Source organism: Micromesistius poutassou (genome assembly GCF_964030765.1).
Source record: "Micromesistius poutassou genome assembly, chromosome: 23".
Taxonomy (NCBI): Eukaryota; Metazoa; Chordata; class Actinopteri; order Gadiformes; family Gadidae; genus Micromesistius; species Micromesistius poutassou.
Genome location: NC_140293.1, coordinates 2,391,908 through 2,406,907, shown reverse-complemented (window position 1 = coordinate 2,406,907; position 15,000 = coordinate 2,391,908). Strand labels below are relative to the sequence as shown.

Sequence of the window (15,000 nt, the reverse complement as noted above, 5' to 3'; positions counted from 1 at the left end):
CCCCCTCCCCCGCCCCCGCCCCCTCCTCCTCCTCCTCCTCGCCGGTGCTCAGCAAGCTGGCCGGGGCCATGAGGGGCCCCGCCTCCTCCTCCTCCTCGGCGGCGGCGGGGGCCCGGGGCCGCGGCCTGTTCGGGGACAGGGCCCGGCGGCCCAGCCCCAGGAGGAACCCGTTGTCGTCGGACAGCGGGAACGGCGGGCCCCAGCCGGACCCGGGGGCCGGGGTCAGCCCGGACCCCGCGCGGAGGCCGGGGGCCCGCCGCGACTCGCTGGGGTCCGGGGGCTCCGGGGGCTCCGACGGCAGCGGGAGTCTCTTCAAGGTGAGGGAGGTCATTCTTTTTTACGTTTCTTGTTTTTGTGTGAGATGGACTATTTTTCGAGCGGTTGTTTCTTTATCGTCTGCGGCGGCGGTGGCGGCGGCGGCCCTCAGATCCCCAGGATGAAGAACCCCAACCCGTTCTACCTGGGCACCCTGAAGAAGATCCTCACCGAGAGGGAGACGGAGGACATGTTCAACTCCATCAAGTGGGTGACGCCCGGTACATATCACTGACGCGTTAACGCTTACTTTGTTGTTCTTTGTTACTCTTTTTTACCTTGTTCTATTTTTATTTTCTTTATTTTTGTTGCGCTGTTAAGGAGAGCTTGGGACACACACATTTCTTTGCCAGCTATGATTGCTTGGCTGTTAAGTTGTGCATTTGACGAATAAAAGAACTTGAACTTGCGTTTGAAGAAAGTATACAGCTGGCCAATATACATCGTGATAAATAATTAAAAATGAATAAATGTCGAGCAACGGCAGTGAAGGCCTTCTTCTACATCTACAGAACAGTTTCTATTTTTTATTTTAAAATAAATCATGTCTTAAATCACATGTGACCACCAGGGGGGGCAGAGAGGCACCTCGACACTGCCGGAACACAACACAACACAATACGACACGACACAAGTCAAACCCTTCTCCCTGCGTGTCTGTCCAGGCTGACCTCGGGGGTGGAGAACACGCTGTTCCACTACGTGCTGATGGAGACGGTGCAGGGCATCTTCATTGCCCCCACACACCGCCAGGTGGCGCAGCTCAGCGGCTCCATCCACCCCCAGCTCATCCGCAACTTCCACCACTGCTGCCTCTCCATACGGGCCGCCTTCCAGCAGAGCCTGCCCCCCCGGGTGAGAAGCCTAGCCCCCCCCCTAATAATAAATCTGCCCACCCTTGAATTGTTTTTTTTTGCAAAGCGTATTCTGCACCAGAATTGTCTCTACCTGTTTTATATGTTTTTTGGGTCAAGGGAACATGTGAGCTTTGGTAACCATTAGTTTTGGATTGGGCTTTTGATTAATGAATAAGTGACCTAGTGAACAAAGTCTGCTAACCAGAACAGGTCCAGCACTGAGTAACGCCGGGTCAAATGTTTTCCTAACTCTGGCGCTGCATGTTGCCCTGCGGTCCAGGGGCCGAGGGGGGCTGCAGAGAGGACGTGCGGGCCCCTGGGCATGGGCCCCGTCAAGGAGCACGGGGTGTTGTTCCAGTGCAAGCCCCAGAACTGGACGGACCAGAAGAAGCCCCCCCCCACCATGACCTACTGGGTGATAGGGTAGGCCGAGCTGGGACCAACTGTGACGATATCACTTTTTGCCGTAGCATTTAGTGAAACGGCACTACTTTCTAAATTAAGTTGTAATATTGTAGTTACTTGTTATTTGCGTTACCTTAAAAGAATAAAACATTGATTCTTTATCCTCTTGCTGCAAATCAGACAAAATCTGGACCCCTGGAAAAATAACTCAACCATTACAAAGTATGCCCTGGTCTACAGCAAGCTCAGAGACATTTGTCAACTCACCGACACATCGTCTATAATATTAATCATGATATCATACTGAACTGAACTTTTCATCTTGGGAATACTCCCACTACTTCGGGGTTGTTTAACTGAAGGGTTGTAGGTGAAAGGTAACCAATCATATTTCAGAGTAATATGGAACACATTTTGTTACTGTTGGTGGTAGTAACGAATAGCATCAAGCTTTGAGTAACTGTTGGCTTCAGTGAATAGCATTCCTTTTATTTCATTCAAACCAAACTCAAAACACTGCAGTGAAGCGCAAACCTGCCCCACTTTAAGATGTTAAGAGTTACCTTTTAATTATTTAAACACTTTTTCCCTGCATCCTAAATGTTGTATTTGTGTGTGTACTTGATGTGCGTTCCAGGCGGATGCTGCTGGAACCGGTTCCTCAGGAATTCTACGTGTGCTTCCACGACTCGGTTCCCGAGGTCCCCGTGGAGCTGGCCTTCCGGCTGTCCTTCGGCCTGGCTCTGTGAGGCCGTCTGCCGGCAGGGGGCTTCGCGCGCACATACTCGTAAACTCAGGACTCAAAACAAGGTTCTTCTGGGGGTCACGCGCCCGGATGGAAACACAAGGCGCACGCCACACAGAGGTGTGCGTTACTATCAGTCTCCTCCTCCAGTTACCGTTCGAGGAACTGTTGCTTCTTCACACAAATACCTCAGAAACCAGTGTTTGTTTTCATAAAGGAAGTCTTGAAAGGAGAAGTTGCCCGTACACTACAGGCACGAAAGACTAGTACCGGCAGTGACTGATCGGAGAAAAAAAAAAGTATTCCTTGAATTGTGTCACTGAAAACAATTTGTTATTTAAGATGTACAGTATTTTTTTTTTGTATGGAATAATTGCGCTTTATAACAATGTACATTTCTGAGAGAATTAAAGTAAGTGATTCCTATTGGTTTGTAAGCCTGTGTCATGATCAGGTTGAAGAATTCAAAGGTTCGTAACTAAAACAAAACTGTAGGCAGCGTCTTTCGATATGTATAAATACGTTCTTCCGGTAATTCAGTTAAATTCGTACACTGATTTCGTTATTTCACAACTACAAAATAATGCCACAGATGGAGGGGAAAAAACCTGATTGGCCACAGCATACACACGTTACGCAAACACTTTACTTACAAAATGAAAGAGAATTTTTTTTAAAAAAATAATGCAAATCCGGTCCAGTGTTCACGAGTTCTGTCCCTCGCGGGCCGCCTTCCTCCGCGGTCTACTGCCTCACGCCGCGCTCTGCACCAGCGCCAGGTTCTTCTTGTAGCACGCCAGGCTGCACAGCGGCACGCCCGTCTGGGAGCACGAGTACCTCTTGCGGTTGTCGCAGCCCGTCACCCCGCATGGCGCCGGCGGAGGCGGGGGCGGGGCCGGCGCCGCCGCGGGCGGAGCCACGCCCACGGGGAAGGAGATGGCCACGCCGCCGCCGGCCGAGTCGCTGTAGCGCACCATGGGGCACTGCGCCTGCTTGCACTTCCGCTCCCGCATGCTCTTGATCTTGGCCTTGCTGGTCTTGGTCAGCCTCTCGATGGTCTGGTTCTTGCTGTCCTCCGCCTTCTTGGCGGCCTGCAGCCGGCGCTTGCGCGCGCGCTCCTCCCGCTTCTGCATCATCTCGGCCGTCATCTCCTTCTCCTTGTAGCCCATGGGCAGCTCCAGCAGGGGCTGGCTCTGCTGCTTGTGGAGCAGGGCTTTCTGTGGCGCACGGGGAGAGTGAGAGAGAGAGAAGAGTTCAGTCATCGCAGCCGTGACCCTCGTTTACTCTCTTTTGTCTTCTGGTGTCTCTCGTCCGTAACGCTAAACATTGAGAGTGGAGTTTGTAATTGCTTATCGTTTGTTTGAAGCAGCCTACAGTGAATTTTGGATGCATGCTCTCTTAGCGAGCAGGTAGAAGTTTTGCATCGTGCTCTAGTCACGCGTTGGTGTCCGATCCCAGGACCATTTCGGCTGAGAACCCGACCAGCTCGGCCGCTAAACACTCCCCCGTGATCCCCGGTGTGTGTGTGTGTGTGACAGTCGAGTCGTGCACCTGTCGGGCGGTGAGCAGCGACTCGTCGATCTCCTTCTTCAGCTCTCCGTTGTCGTCCAGCTCTCCTTTCTCCAGGGCGTCCAGCCAGCGCTCCTCCTCGTCCACCGGCACCGCGGGCAGCGAGTCAGAGTCCACGTCGGGCATCGGGGAGGTGGCCACGTTGCTGTCCTCATCTTAGGGACGGGGGGGGGAAGAGGAGGAGAGAAATCAGCACATCTACCACCACCACGGGGTGTAAGAATCACGAGAGAAGCAACGTGTAGCATTTCTTTCTCACCATGTGTCTTTGAAGAGGGATTGGGACCTACTGTCCATATTAGTGGGACGAGGATGAAAAGATTTAAAACTTCATTTTCTGCAATCCATGAGCATTAAGGACTGATATTGATCATTGGCTTTAACAGAAGGGCGTACCATGTATTCCCTGATAAAAAATATGATCACCCAAACCTTACAAACGGTTTACTCAAGCATGCCGCTGTTGCCGAAGCCCGTCAGGGTGTGTCCGCGAACGGACGCCGTCGCAGGCGGACTCACCTAGCCAGGCCCGGTACTGCTCCAGAGGCACGGACGGCTCTTCGTCGTCGTCGTCTTCATCGTCGTCGTCGTCATCATCATCGTCGTCGTCGTCATTGTGTTTATTGACGATCATCAGCGGTGAGGGCGGACAGGCGACGCCGGGGTGCACGGTGAAGGTGGGCACACTGCCGCAGATAACGACAATGACAACAGCCGTTGAGTGGGGGTACTGTGTGTGTGACGCGTTGGCTAATCCTCACCGAAATACACCGAGCGGTACGCGTTCGTTTAACACTCTGGACGGGCTAATCACTAGTACAAAGATCTACTTTCATTAGCACAGTATTCCCATTTTTTAAACTACTCGGAAGAAGCACTTGAAAAAAACATAAAATGATAATGTGATAGTGATAGTGATTGTTCATAATGGATGTTGATGGTGGCCTTCGTGCGACCCACTAGGTCTCTCATCGCGCCCCACTCACAGGAGGGAAACCAGCGGTGTGGAGGGGGCGCATCGTTACCTCTTGGTGCCCAGCGTCTGGCCCCCGAGTTTGATCTTGAGCCGTAGCTGTGGCGGGGGCGGGGGTCTGGGCATGGGGGTGGGCATGGGGGGGTGGTGGTGGTGGGAGTGCTTCTCCAGGGGCTCGGGGAAGGCGTGGCCCCCGCTGGCGTCGTCACGGTGATGCTTTTTCTTGTGTTTCTTGTGTTTTTTGTGTTTCCTCTTGTGGAGGGCGTGCAGTCCACCTTCGGCTGCAGGGAGCAGAGAGAGAGAATGGGGGTCATATTAAAGAACATTGAAAGTGAACTATATAGGGCTACCTATATGAATGCATGTGCATTCAGCTTTACTGTAGTGCCATTCTGTTTTAATCAGAGATATATTGTATTAACGGAAAATGCATTAACCTCTTCATAAATTCCGCCATTCATTGGCTCAGTATGCCGTCTAGCACTGACTAGTTTGCAGTAGTATCTTCACGATGTAGACAGGACCCGTTTAGTTAATGTTTACCACATCATAACCGGTCAATCACAAAGGTCATGCCGCATATACGTACCGAGGAACCTGGGGTGGATCATGTCTTTCCTTTTCCCCATTTAACACTCGGGAGTGTGCGAAAGGGCTTCGGCTGGTCAGTGATCCATCTCAGCAGAGATCCTCCGTGAAACAAATGTCTTCCTCCGCCAGGTGTGATTCAGGTAATGTACGGTGATTTTATTCTACAATCAGCCTTGCCCACTGTAGTAAAAGTGTCCCTGCTTTTTGTACTTTCACACACTTTGGCGTGGACGTCCACTCTGGTGCACGTCCTAGTTTATTGTGAACGACAGCGTCCACGAATTATAAAACAAAAACGATGTCGGTTACCTTATTGTAGCTAAACATCTGATTACATTGAAATAACGTATAACTTCCTATTAAACAGTGACGGAAAGCAGAAGCAGGTGAACGGCATTAAGTGGTCGTAACTGTGTTATTGTGAAGTAGTGACTCTGAGAGCTAACTGGTTATCAACAACACTGGGTTACTCTTCTTCTTCTTCCTCCGTGTTTCCCGTGGTCCTTTGCAAACGACCCCAACTGCTGCCCTCTAGCGGAGGTTAGGCGTCAGTGTCAATTAATCGAAATATTTGATTGGTCGTACGGTAATTATTCGCATTTGATTATTCGCATGCCCGTCCAGTATCGCTTTATATCATCCATCGAGAAAGTGAAACGCTTTGTAGCCCATCAATCGGAACGTTTTATAGCACTAGAGTAAATACTACATTAAATACTCCGGAAATGTAGTTTCTGGAGTGGCCACGCCGCGGCGTGGTGTGTGTGTGTGTGGTTGACTCATGGTCTGACCAAATATACTCTCTCCACCAATCCGCTAAGGATAGTGCCCACACACACAAGGTCAGTCATGTAAACAGGTCGTTCCGTGGTCATTTGTTCTCAAATCGTAGTTATGTAGCATTAATGCCGCCATTCCCGGATACTGTCCCAAGTATCCCCCACTTGTTTTGATACAGCAGCCCGTTTCAAACCCGGGGGAGCAGTGAATTTACACGTAGTCAATTCATCTTCACAGTGTCATAATTACCACATGGTGTCATATCAGGTATTAATAAAATAATTTACGCTAAACTTTCCATTTCCATTCCACTTTTAGGAGCAACAATGAATTACTCCCGGTTTATTACTGCAGTCAGTGCTGCTCGGAAGCCCTCCGCGATCAGATTGCTCAGTAAGTTTGGAAGTTGCATTTAGGTAGAAAACCCATTGTTTGTAGAAGTGACCGCACACTTTATGATACGCTTTCTCACTCCTTTTCTCAGAACGGCAGAAATGCATGCAGTGTTCACTAAACCGCTTAACGTGTTAAAACCTGTTGCAGCATTAACCAGCTGAACATACTTCTGTATAGAGTAGATACTGCACCCCTGCATATGCATTACTATCCTAATATCTCATATCTTAGGTTATACATCGCAAAATAATATTGTATTTCGTGTCACATGCCACTTATTGACCCCCCCCCCCCCCCTCTCCCCCTCTCCTCAAGCCGAGATCCAGCAGCGTTCGCCCCCGTCTATGATATCATTGGCCGGCGGAGCCCCCAACCCCAACACCTTCCCCTTCCGCTCGGCCTCCTTCACCCTGAACGACGGCTCCACTTTCTCCTTCGACGAGACGCTGATGAAGAGGGCCTTGCAGTACTCTGCCTCAAGCGGGTAACCACCCCAACCCCCCTCCGTGTCCACAGGCATACCTTGAGCAGGGTGCCTATCTTTCGCCTGCCTAACATTAATAACATGCATCTGGAAAGGTTGGAGGTTTCTTTGTAAAAGAGTGAAATAAATAAACTAAATAGTTATAGAAAGAAACGATTGATTGATAAGATTCATTGAAAGATGGATTGATAAGGCGGAAACTGAATTAGAACATGATATATAAATTGAACTTGATTCGTCAATTACATTATACATATAAAAGCGTGTGCGTGTTCATCAATAACAGGCTGTATTTAATATTGATGACCTCATTGGAATGTCCTCCAGGCGCGCTTTTCTATTGTGAATGAAATCCCAATGGATCAATGTCCTTCTCTCCATGATCCCGCCTTCACATCCGGTTTTATATAACTTTGTCCTGTCCAATCACAGAAGGGTGAGTGTTGTGTGAATGGGTTGGACGGTTTGCATGTAAACACTGTCTAATGTTTCCGCACTTCTAATGTTTCCGCAGTTAACTGTTTCTCAGGCAATGCCATGTCAGTTTGTTTAAGCGGGCCTGAGGCAGAGGACAATGCGTGTCCTGCTCCACTCGGTCCCCATGACAACGACAAACGTATAGATCCGTATACTCGTGGTTATCCGGCCATGTAAACTAGTCTCTCGCACACACACACACACACAGCCACTTCATCACAGGCCTAAATGGTCTATGGTATGTCTGACCGTTCTGTAAAGAGTGATTCTGCCCCGGCGGCCACATACTTAAGCAAGTAAACGCAGTCATTGTGATATATAAAACGATATCCATACTGATTCCTGTTATTTTGAGTATGTTACCTTGTAAATTAGAGATAGGTGGTTAGGTATGTGTTGTATTACGAATAATACAGTTGGTGCAACTACAGCCATTTATTTAATAATTCACCATTGAAAACAAGGAGTGTTTTCTGACCTCATTGATTGCCTTGCCGTGCCATTCATCCATCCAACAAATGCGCATACGTATCTTAATTGAGCAATCAAAGGCTTTTGTGCGTCTGAAACGACCCAACCATTTCCTTTTTCTCTTTTCTTTGAAACAATAATCATTTCTGTGTTGCTTTGTAATTTAACTGGGGGGAAATATGTATTCTTTTATACTGTCACACACACCCCAACCCCACTCTTTTTAACGACTCAGTGGTTGATCCTGAGAGTAGTGCGCGCGTGTGTATTTGCTTTTAAGGGACTCCCATTGTTGTGAATCAATAGTGTTAGCCGCTCAGGGGCCAGTGCACGGCTTATCTCTTCACGGCCGCTTATCTCTCTTTATGGGCCTTCTGAGTAAACACAGCCCGGCCGTCTGAGCTGATCCGCCGCGCGCCGGGCCGGTGAAGTGGTTATAAACGCACCGATAACACCCCTGGATTCTCCTCCGTCCACTCTCCTCCATCCGCTCACTCTGCAGAGCCGCCGTCGACCCAAAGCATCTTCATCTCGCGTTGGCGTCCTTCATGCGGTGGAGCCACTGGAGGGGGGCGTGGTCGGAGTAGAGGGTGAACGCGCGCCCCAGCAGGTAGTAGCGAAGGGCGCCGACCGCCCATCGGATGGCGAGACACTCCTTCTCCACGGTGCTGTACCGACCCTCCCGGTCTGATAGTTTCCTGCTCAGGTACAGCACCGGCCGGTCGACCCCCTCCACCTGCTGGGTCAGGACTGCGCCCAACCCCCTATCCGACGCGTCCGTCTGCAGGGAAAACGGGAGATCAAAGTTAGGAGCACATAGGACCGACTTTCCACAGAGGGCTGTTTTAATAGCCTCAAACGACACCTGACATGACTCCGACCACTGGACTGTATCTGGGGCCCTCTTACGGGTGAGGTCGGTCAAGGGGCTAGCCAGGTCAGAGAAGTGTGGTACAAACTGCCTGTAGTACCCCGCCAGCCCCAAGAACCGTCTCACCTCCTTTTTGGTTCTGGGCCGAGGGGAGGCGTCGACGGCTGCGGTCTTTGCGACCTGTGGTCGGACCTTCCCCTCCCCCAGGTGGAACCCCAGATATTGGATCTCCCTCCGCCCGATCACGCACTTCGCCGGGTTGGCCGTGAGCCCCGCCCGTCTCAGCGACTGAAGAACGGCCGCCACCTGCCGCACATGCTGCTCCCACGTTCCACTATAGATGACGATGTCATCAATGTAGGCAGCAGCATACGCGGCGTGGGGCCGTAACACCCGGTCCATCAGCCGCTGAAACGTGGCCGGGGCCCCGAACAACCCGAACGGAAGCACCTTAAACTGATAGAGACCGAGCGGAGTGGAGAAGGCCGTTTTTTCCCGGGCTGCTGGAGATAGCGGAATCTGCCAGTAGCCCTTCGTGCAGTCCAGAGTCGTGTAAAAGGTGGCCATGCCAAGCCGGTCCACAAGCTCGTCGATCCGGGGCATTGGGTAGGCGTCAAACTTCGACACCGCATTCACCTTCCGGTAGTCTACACAGAACCGGACAGACCCGTCCGGCTTCCCCACCAGCACTGTGCGACTCCTCGACCACGCCCAACTCCAACATGGTTGCTAATTCACGACGCACCACATCTTGTTTGTGGACGGGCAGCCTGTAGGGGCGTGTCCGCACCGTTAACCCGGGCTGCGTCTCGATGTTGTGAGTAATTAGCGAGGTGCGACCGGGCAGGGGCGAAAAGACGTCGGCGAACTGGAGTTGCAGATCGGCCACGTCCCGCGCCTGACCGTGAACAGGCCCGATCTCGTCTGAGCGCCCGTCTGTGGAGTGGGGGGGGGGAAGTGACTCATGTGCCCGCTCTGGACCGCCCCCCCCCCCCCCCCCCCCCTCTCGCCCTTGGTGCCGGTGTTGGTCGGTCCCGCCTCGGGGCCGCCGCCCCGACCCGTGGGCCTGCTACCGGCGGTCGCTGGCTCGCTATTGGTGGCGGCAGGTGGCTCTCCGCCAAGGCGACCGCAGCGGAGAGGCTCTCGGGCCTGTGGTAGCGGACCCAGGCGGATGTCCTCGCCGGCAGCCCCTCTATGAACCGTTCGAGGACCAGCTGATCCACCACCTCCTCCGCCGTGTTCTGGTCCGGGACCAGCCACCTCCTGGCCTGGTCCCGTAGTTGCTGCGCATAGGCGAAGGGCCGGTCCCCCTCGCCGAAGGCCAGCGCCCGGAACCGCCGCCGATGTTCCTCCGGGTGCAGGCCCAGCCGATCCCGGATGGCTCGGGTGATGGCCTCGTAGTCCCACTGGGCCCCGACCGGCAAACTGTGGGCGGCCAGCTGCGCCTCACCCGTCAGGAGCGGCAGGAGATGGTGCGCCCACTCCTGGCGAGGCCACCCCGAGACCTCGGCCACCCCCTGGAAGGTCCCCAGAAAGGCCTCGGCGTCGTCCGTCTCCCCCATCTTTGGGATGTGGATGTGGGGAGTGGCCGGCCGGGGTCCCTCGCCGCGTCCCCCGGAGGTGAGGAGCTCCCGGAGCAGGGCCCGATCCTCGGCCAGAGACTGGGCCAGCTCTGTGAGCACCTCGTTTTGGGCGAGGTGGAGCTGACTCTGTCGTTCCGACATCTGGGCCAGGTGTCTCGAGCACATTTCCCAACGGGGACTGGTCCATTCTGTTCTCGCTCGCCCCAGATTGGGCTCCACTGTCGTGTCCTCCCGTCCGCCACACCTTCCTTCTCTGGTTTTTCTCTCCCTTCACTGAAAAACAAAGCACACATAAATACACCTCCTTGATTGGCCCTGATCGCGGCCACCTGTCCGCAATCAGGTCCAATCCCCCCCCAGCCGATCCGGTGTGCTCCCAACCGTCCTCTACCTCCCCCCGCAGGCCAGACGTCGCACGTCCCCCTCCACACTGTACTACTATCATAATCCAAAAAATAAATAAGTACATGTACATTTTTTTATTTTTTATTATTATAATAATAATATATATATATATTATTTGTAGCCAGTCCTAATCCTCAGTGTGTGTGTGTTCTCAGGATCCCAGAGCTGGTGGCCTGGATGAAGAAACTGCAGCGGGACCTCCACAACCCGCCCAGCGCGGCCTACAGCCCGGAGAGGGGCCAGATGGACCTGTGTGTCACCACGGGCAGCCAGGAGGGCCTCTGCAAGGTGACCCAGCCGCCACCAGGCGGAGAGGCCCAGGGTGGTGGGGGTGGGGGGTGGGGGTGGTTTTTAAACAAACGGTTGGATGTCAGAAGAGGGATTCAAAAAATGTCTCCCCTGAAGCAGCATACAATCCCCGTTTTATTTACATCGCTAGATATTAAATCAGATCGGCGTGAGCTTGTGCGTTCTGCACATGTGCAGTACGGGTCGTAGCCTGGCATGGCCGGATGTTTTTTTAGTCTGGACCCGCTCTTGTTTTGAAGTCCAAGGGTGTGTCATCCAAGTGGGCAGACACACTGCAACAAAATGCTCTGTTACTTTAAGAACCACTAACCGAATTACAAAGTTATATCAAGCACATTTGATTCAATGTGTAGAGATGGGTGGTGTTTTGAACCAGCTGGCACTGGGTGGGGGCGGGGGGGGGGGGCGTTAGGTCTCTGACTCACTCTGTCTGGCCTCATGGGGTCTGGTCTGACGATGTCTTTTTCCTTTTTGTCTTGGCAGGTGTTTGAGATGCTGGTGAACCCAGGGGACACGTGCTGCTGGACGCGCCCACGTACTCGGGCACGCTGGCGGCGGTGAGTGAGGGTTCTCCTGTAGGAACACACGACCGACAGGCGCGCTGACGTCTGTTTCCCCCCCCCCCCCCCCCCCCCCTGTCCTTCTTTGAGCCCGACTGGGTAAATAACAGGGGAGGCGTTCACACTCTATTTCTGGATGTAGCAGACAGGAACCTTCTGAGAGCAGGACTCTCTGGCCCGGAACCCCGTCTGGGGTTGATGGAGATCCTGCTCCCCAGGCGTAATCACGTGTTTGAATACAAAAGGGTCAAGAGATATATCATTAGTAAATCATACACATTACCTTCAGTCAAATATGTAAATTATTTTAATGCTGGGTTAGGGTTAGGGTTAGTAATGTTTTCTCACGACAGCAACAACAACTTGAGGTTTCATTAAATCGATGACAGGATTATAACTAACTCAACCTTAAATGGCCTTGACTGGGCTGGCTCATATCCTCTCTCTCTCTCTCTCTCTCTCTCTCTCTCGCTCTCGCTCTCGCTCTCTCTCTCTCCCTCCCCCACTCACCACTGTGCTCGCTCCGCCTCAGCTCCAGCCGCTGGGCTGCAACCTCATCAACGTGGCGAGCGACGAGCAGGGCATGGTGCCGGCGGCCCTGAGGGAGGTGCTGTCGCGCTGGGACCCGGCCGAGGTGCACCGGCCCGGCAGCACGGCCCCCCGCCTGCTCTACACCATCCCCAACGGGGGGAACCCCACCGGCGCCTCCATGACCACGCAGCGCAAACGGGAAGTGTACGAGGTACGGCGAGGGGGACGCTGCGGGTTTTGTGTCGGATTGATGCTGGGGGGGTGTGGGGGGGAAAAGGGGGATTTGAACCTAATGTTGTTATAAAAGAAGTAGAATTAGGTTGGGGTGTTTTTATGCATTTTTTTGGCGCGAGGGTTTTTCATTATTTATATATATATATATTTTGCTTTATGATAGCGTTAGATAGAGAGGAAGGTATGGGAGATAGAGGGGAGGCCATGCAGCAAAGACCACAGGCAGGATTTCTTTAATCAATTTTGATAATTGCCTTGGTGAGGAAAATATTCCTCGTTTTTTATTATGGAATTATTTCGCGCTTGGCATTACACTCAATGCGTTTCAGGTTTCTACTTCCGTACACACCGCTGTGGGCCGCTCAGACATCCATATGCAAACAGTGTTTAGCGGGCGTGCACGTGCAGCTCTCTCACGTGCGCGCCCAAAGAGCGCCGCCTCCGACCTCCTTTAAACACCCGACTCTTTGACCACATATAAGGAACGTACCGCCGCAGCACGGCTCCACAAGCAGCGCTGCGTTCACATCAGTTCAAAAGGGGCTTTACTGGCACGGATTTACATTTACATTCACTCTGCCGTGGCCGTAACAAAAAGAACTAAAGGAAAAAATAACAACTTAACAACAAATAAAAACACAATAAAAACACACTTTTAGGTATAACGTATACAAAAAATGCCACGGACAAAAACAGAATATCACATGCTATAAAAATGTGAATTTTTATATGAATGAAATACTAGCTTCACGGACGGACACCGAGAAAGGGGAGGGGCCGCGTGTCGCTGGGGGGGGGGGGGCGGGTTCTATGCACTGACCACTTCCTGTCACCCTGTGTCCTCACAGCTGGCCCGGCTGTACGACATGCTCATCATCGAGGATGACCCCTACTACTTCCTGCAGTTTGACAAGGTACGGATGCTGCGTCTGTGACTCAGTAGTGATCCCCTAATCGGTATAATGAGCGACACGCAGGTGTTGCTCGTTATACCGATTAGGGGACTGCTACTTTTTTTGTCAGATTTTTTTTTTTTCTGTTTTAATGCGTTATGATAGTGTGACACAGTAGTTATAGTTTACTCTCAATGCCTAGGATAAACACAAATAGTTCTGCTCATGGTGCTTTTAGTCACTATGCCCCTACACTCTGGAATTCCCTTCCTTTTTAACTAAGGTCTTCCGAATCAGTGAATTCATTTAAAGGCAGGCTAAAAACCTATTTATTTGCCTCAGCTTTTGGCTAAATGTCAGGCCTTTTCTAATTGGTGTGTTGATTTTATTTCTTTTTTTATTATTATTATTTTTTGTTATCCATTTTTCATTTTATTACCATTACCATTTTAACTTGAATGTAAACATCATTTAAAATTGTTTCTTAATGTCTATTTAAACCACCCTATGGTTGGTAGAGCATTGAGTCTGTGTATACCATACGAAATGTGCTACACAAATAAACTTGACTGGACATAGAGAGGAGGGTGTGGGAGAGAGAGAGGGGAGGAGGGCACAAGGGCAGCAGAGGGAAAACGGGCAGGATTCGTACCTGGGGTCGCTGCGTTCAGGGCTGAGCCCTTATGGTACGTGCTCTACCCGGTGAGCCTCCTGGGCGCCCCCAGGGGGTCTGCTACTTTAATGGGAACCAGGGGCAAGGTAGTAAGACCGCTCTCCGCTGGTTGAGTCTACTTCCCTTGCGCTGGACTAGGTTGCACGAGGCCTGGTGCTCTAAGTTCCTTACCGAGTCTGTGCGTACTTGGTCCGGACCGAGTCCTTAGTAATCACTAGTTGGTTTCAAACTAGCAGTTAACTCAATTAGTTTGCACCACTGATACCTAAGCATTGTCCTTACTCGCAACGACTTGGTAATGTTTGTAGTAATGCAGACGTTGAACTTAACCCGTTCGTTGTCGCCTCAACGTCGTGACTACAGAGTTGTAACCAATCGACAACAAGCTTCGTTCTAAACAAGGATGTGCTTGTGTCAGGCTAAGGTCGACACATCCCATAATTATATATATTTTTTATTTTGCTCCTTATTTTTGAGAGTGTGAACTGACACCATTTTTACCTGCTTAGGGGTAGGTGTACGTATTAGGAACTAAGCGCTCTGTAAAGTTTGGGTGGTGCAAAAACCAGGTTTGATTGAGTAATGTGTTAACCCCTTAGTAAATACTTGCCCTATAACACTTTGAACATACTGTTGCAACCTACTTGGCTCTACTTATCATCTCTCTGTCTCTGTGATCTCGCTCTATCTCTGTGATCTCTCTCTCTCTCTCTGTGATCTCTCTCTCTCTCTGTTTCTGTCTCTGTCTCTCTCTCTCTCTCTCTCTCTCTCTCTCTCTCTCTCTCTCTCTCTCTCTGTGTGATCTCTCTCTCTGTTTCTGTCTCTCTCTCTCTCTCTCTCTCTCTCTCTCTCTCTCTCTCTCTCTCTCTCTCTCTCTC

At 51.5% G+C, this 15,000-nt stretch overlaps 3 protein-coding genes and 1 pseudogene across 7 annotated transcripts in view; 2 read left to right on the top strand and 2 right to left on the bottom strand.

Annotated features, from left to right (window-relative positions):
* The window catches only part of intu (inturned planar cell polarity protein), a 15,385-nt gene extending 13,034 nt beyond the window's left edge, over window positions 1-2,351 (top strand). For both annotated transcript variants that reach the window (XM_084487267.1, XM_084487266.1), the window contains 5 exons: window positions 1-317; window positions 428-522; window positions 981-1,170; window positions 1,453-1,595; window positions 2,215-2,351. The exon at window positions 1-317 is cut by the window's left edge and continues 142 nt beyond it. In XM_084487267.1, coding sequence (XP_084343393.1) covers window positions 1-317; window positions 428-522; window positions 981-1,170; window positions 1,453-1,595; window positions 2,215-2,326 — 857 coding nt within the window. In that variant the 3' untranslated portion in view covers window positions 2,327-2,351. The remainder of the gene's footprint in view (window positions 318-427; window positions 523-980; window positions 1,171-1,452; window positions 1,596-2,214) is intronic.
* Window positions 1,614-5,596, bottom strand: ino80b (INO80 complex subunit B). Of its 3 annotated transcripts, none has more exons than XM_084487269.1 (6): window positions 5,454-5,596; window positions 4,917-5,145; window positions 4,411-4,577; window positions 4,151-4,180; window positions 3,874-4,046; window positions 1,614-3,539 (listed from the first exon to the last, which is right to left on the bottom strand). In XM_084487269.1, the coding sequence occupies exons 1-6, from the start codon at window positions 5,491-5,493 to the stop codon at window positions 3,075-3,077; spliced, it is 1,104 nt and encodes a 367-aa protein (XP_084343395.1). In that variant the 5' UTR covers window positions 5,494-5,596; the 3' UTR covers window positions 1,614-3,074. The 3 variants fall into 3 exon arrangements, with proteins under 3 accessions (XP_084343395.1, XP_084343396.1, XP_084343397.1); XM_084487270.1 differs by having other exon boundaries at window positions 4,151-4,177; XM_084487271.1 differs by lacking the exon at window positions 4,151-4,180.
* The window catches only part of aadat (aminoadipate aminotransferase), a 14,418-nt gene continuing 4,880 nt past the window's right edge, over window positions 5,463-15,000 (top strand). Inside the window, 8 exon segments of the mRNA XM_084487268.1 lie at window positions 5,463-5,595; window positions 6,554-6,628; window positions 6,947-7,115; window positions 11,078-11,210; window positions 11,715-11,742; window positions 11,745-11,788; window positions 12,324-12,533; window positions 13,405-13,470. Coding sequence (XP_084343394.1) covers window positions 5,568-5,595; window positions 6,554-6,628; window positions 6,947-7,115; window positions 11,078-11,210; window positions 11,715-11,742; window positions 11,745-11,788; window positions 12,324-12,533; window positions 13,405-13,470 — 753 coding nt within the window. The 5' untranslated portion in view covers window positions 5,463-5,567.
* On the bottom strand, window positions 9,897-10,704 carry LOC311368624 (annotated as a pseudogene). Its single transcript has one exon. The product of its transcript is annotated as an uncharacterized misc_RNA (transcript).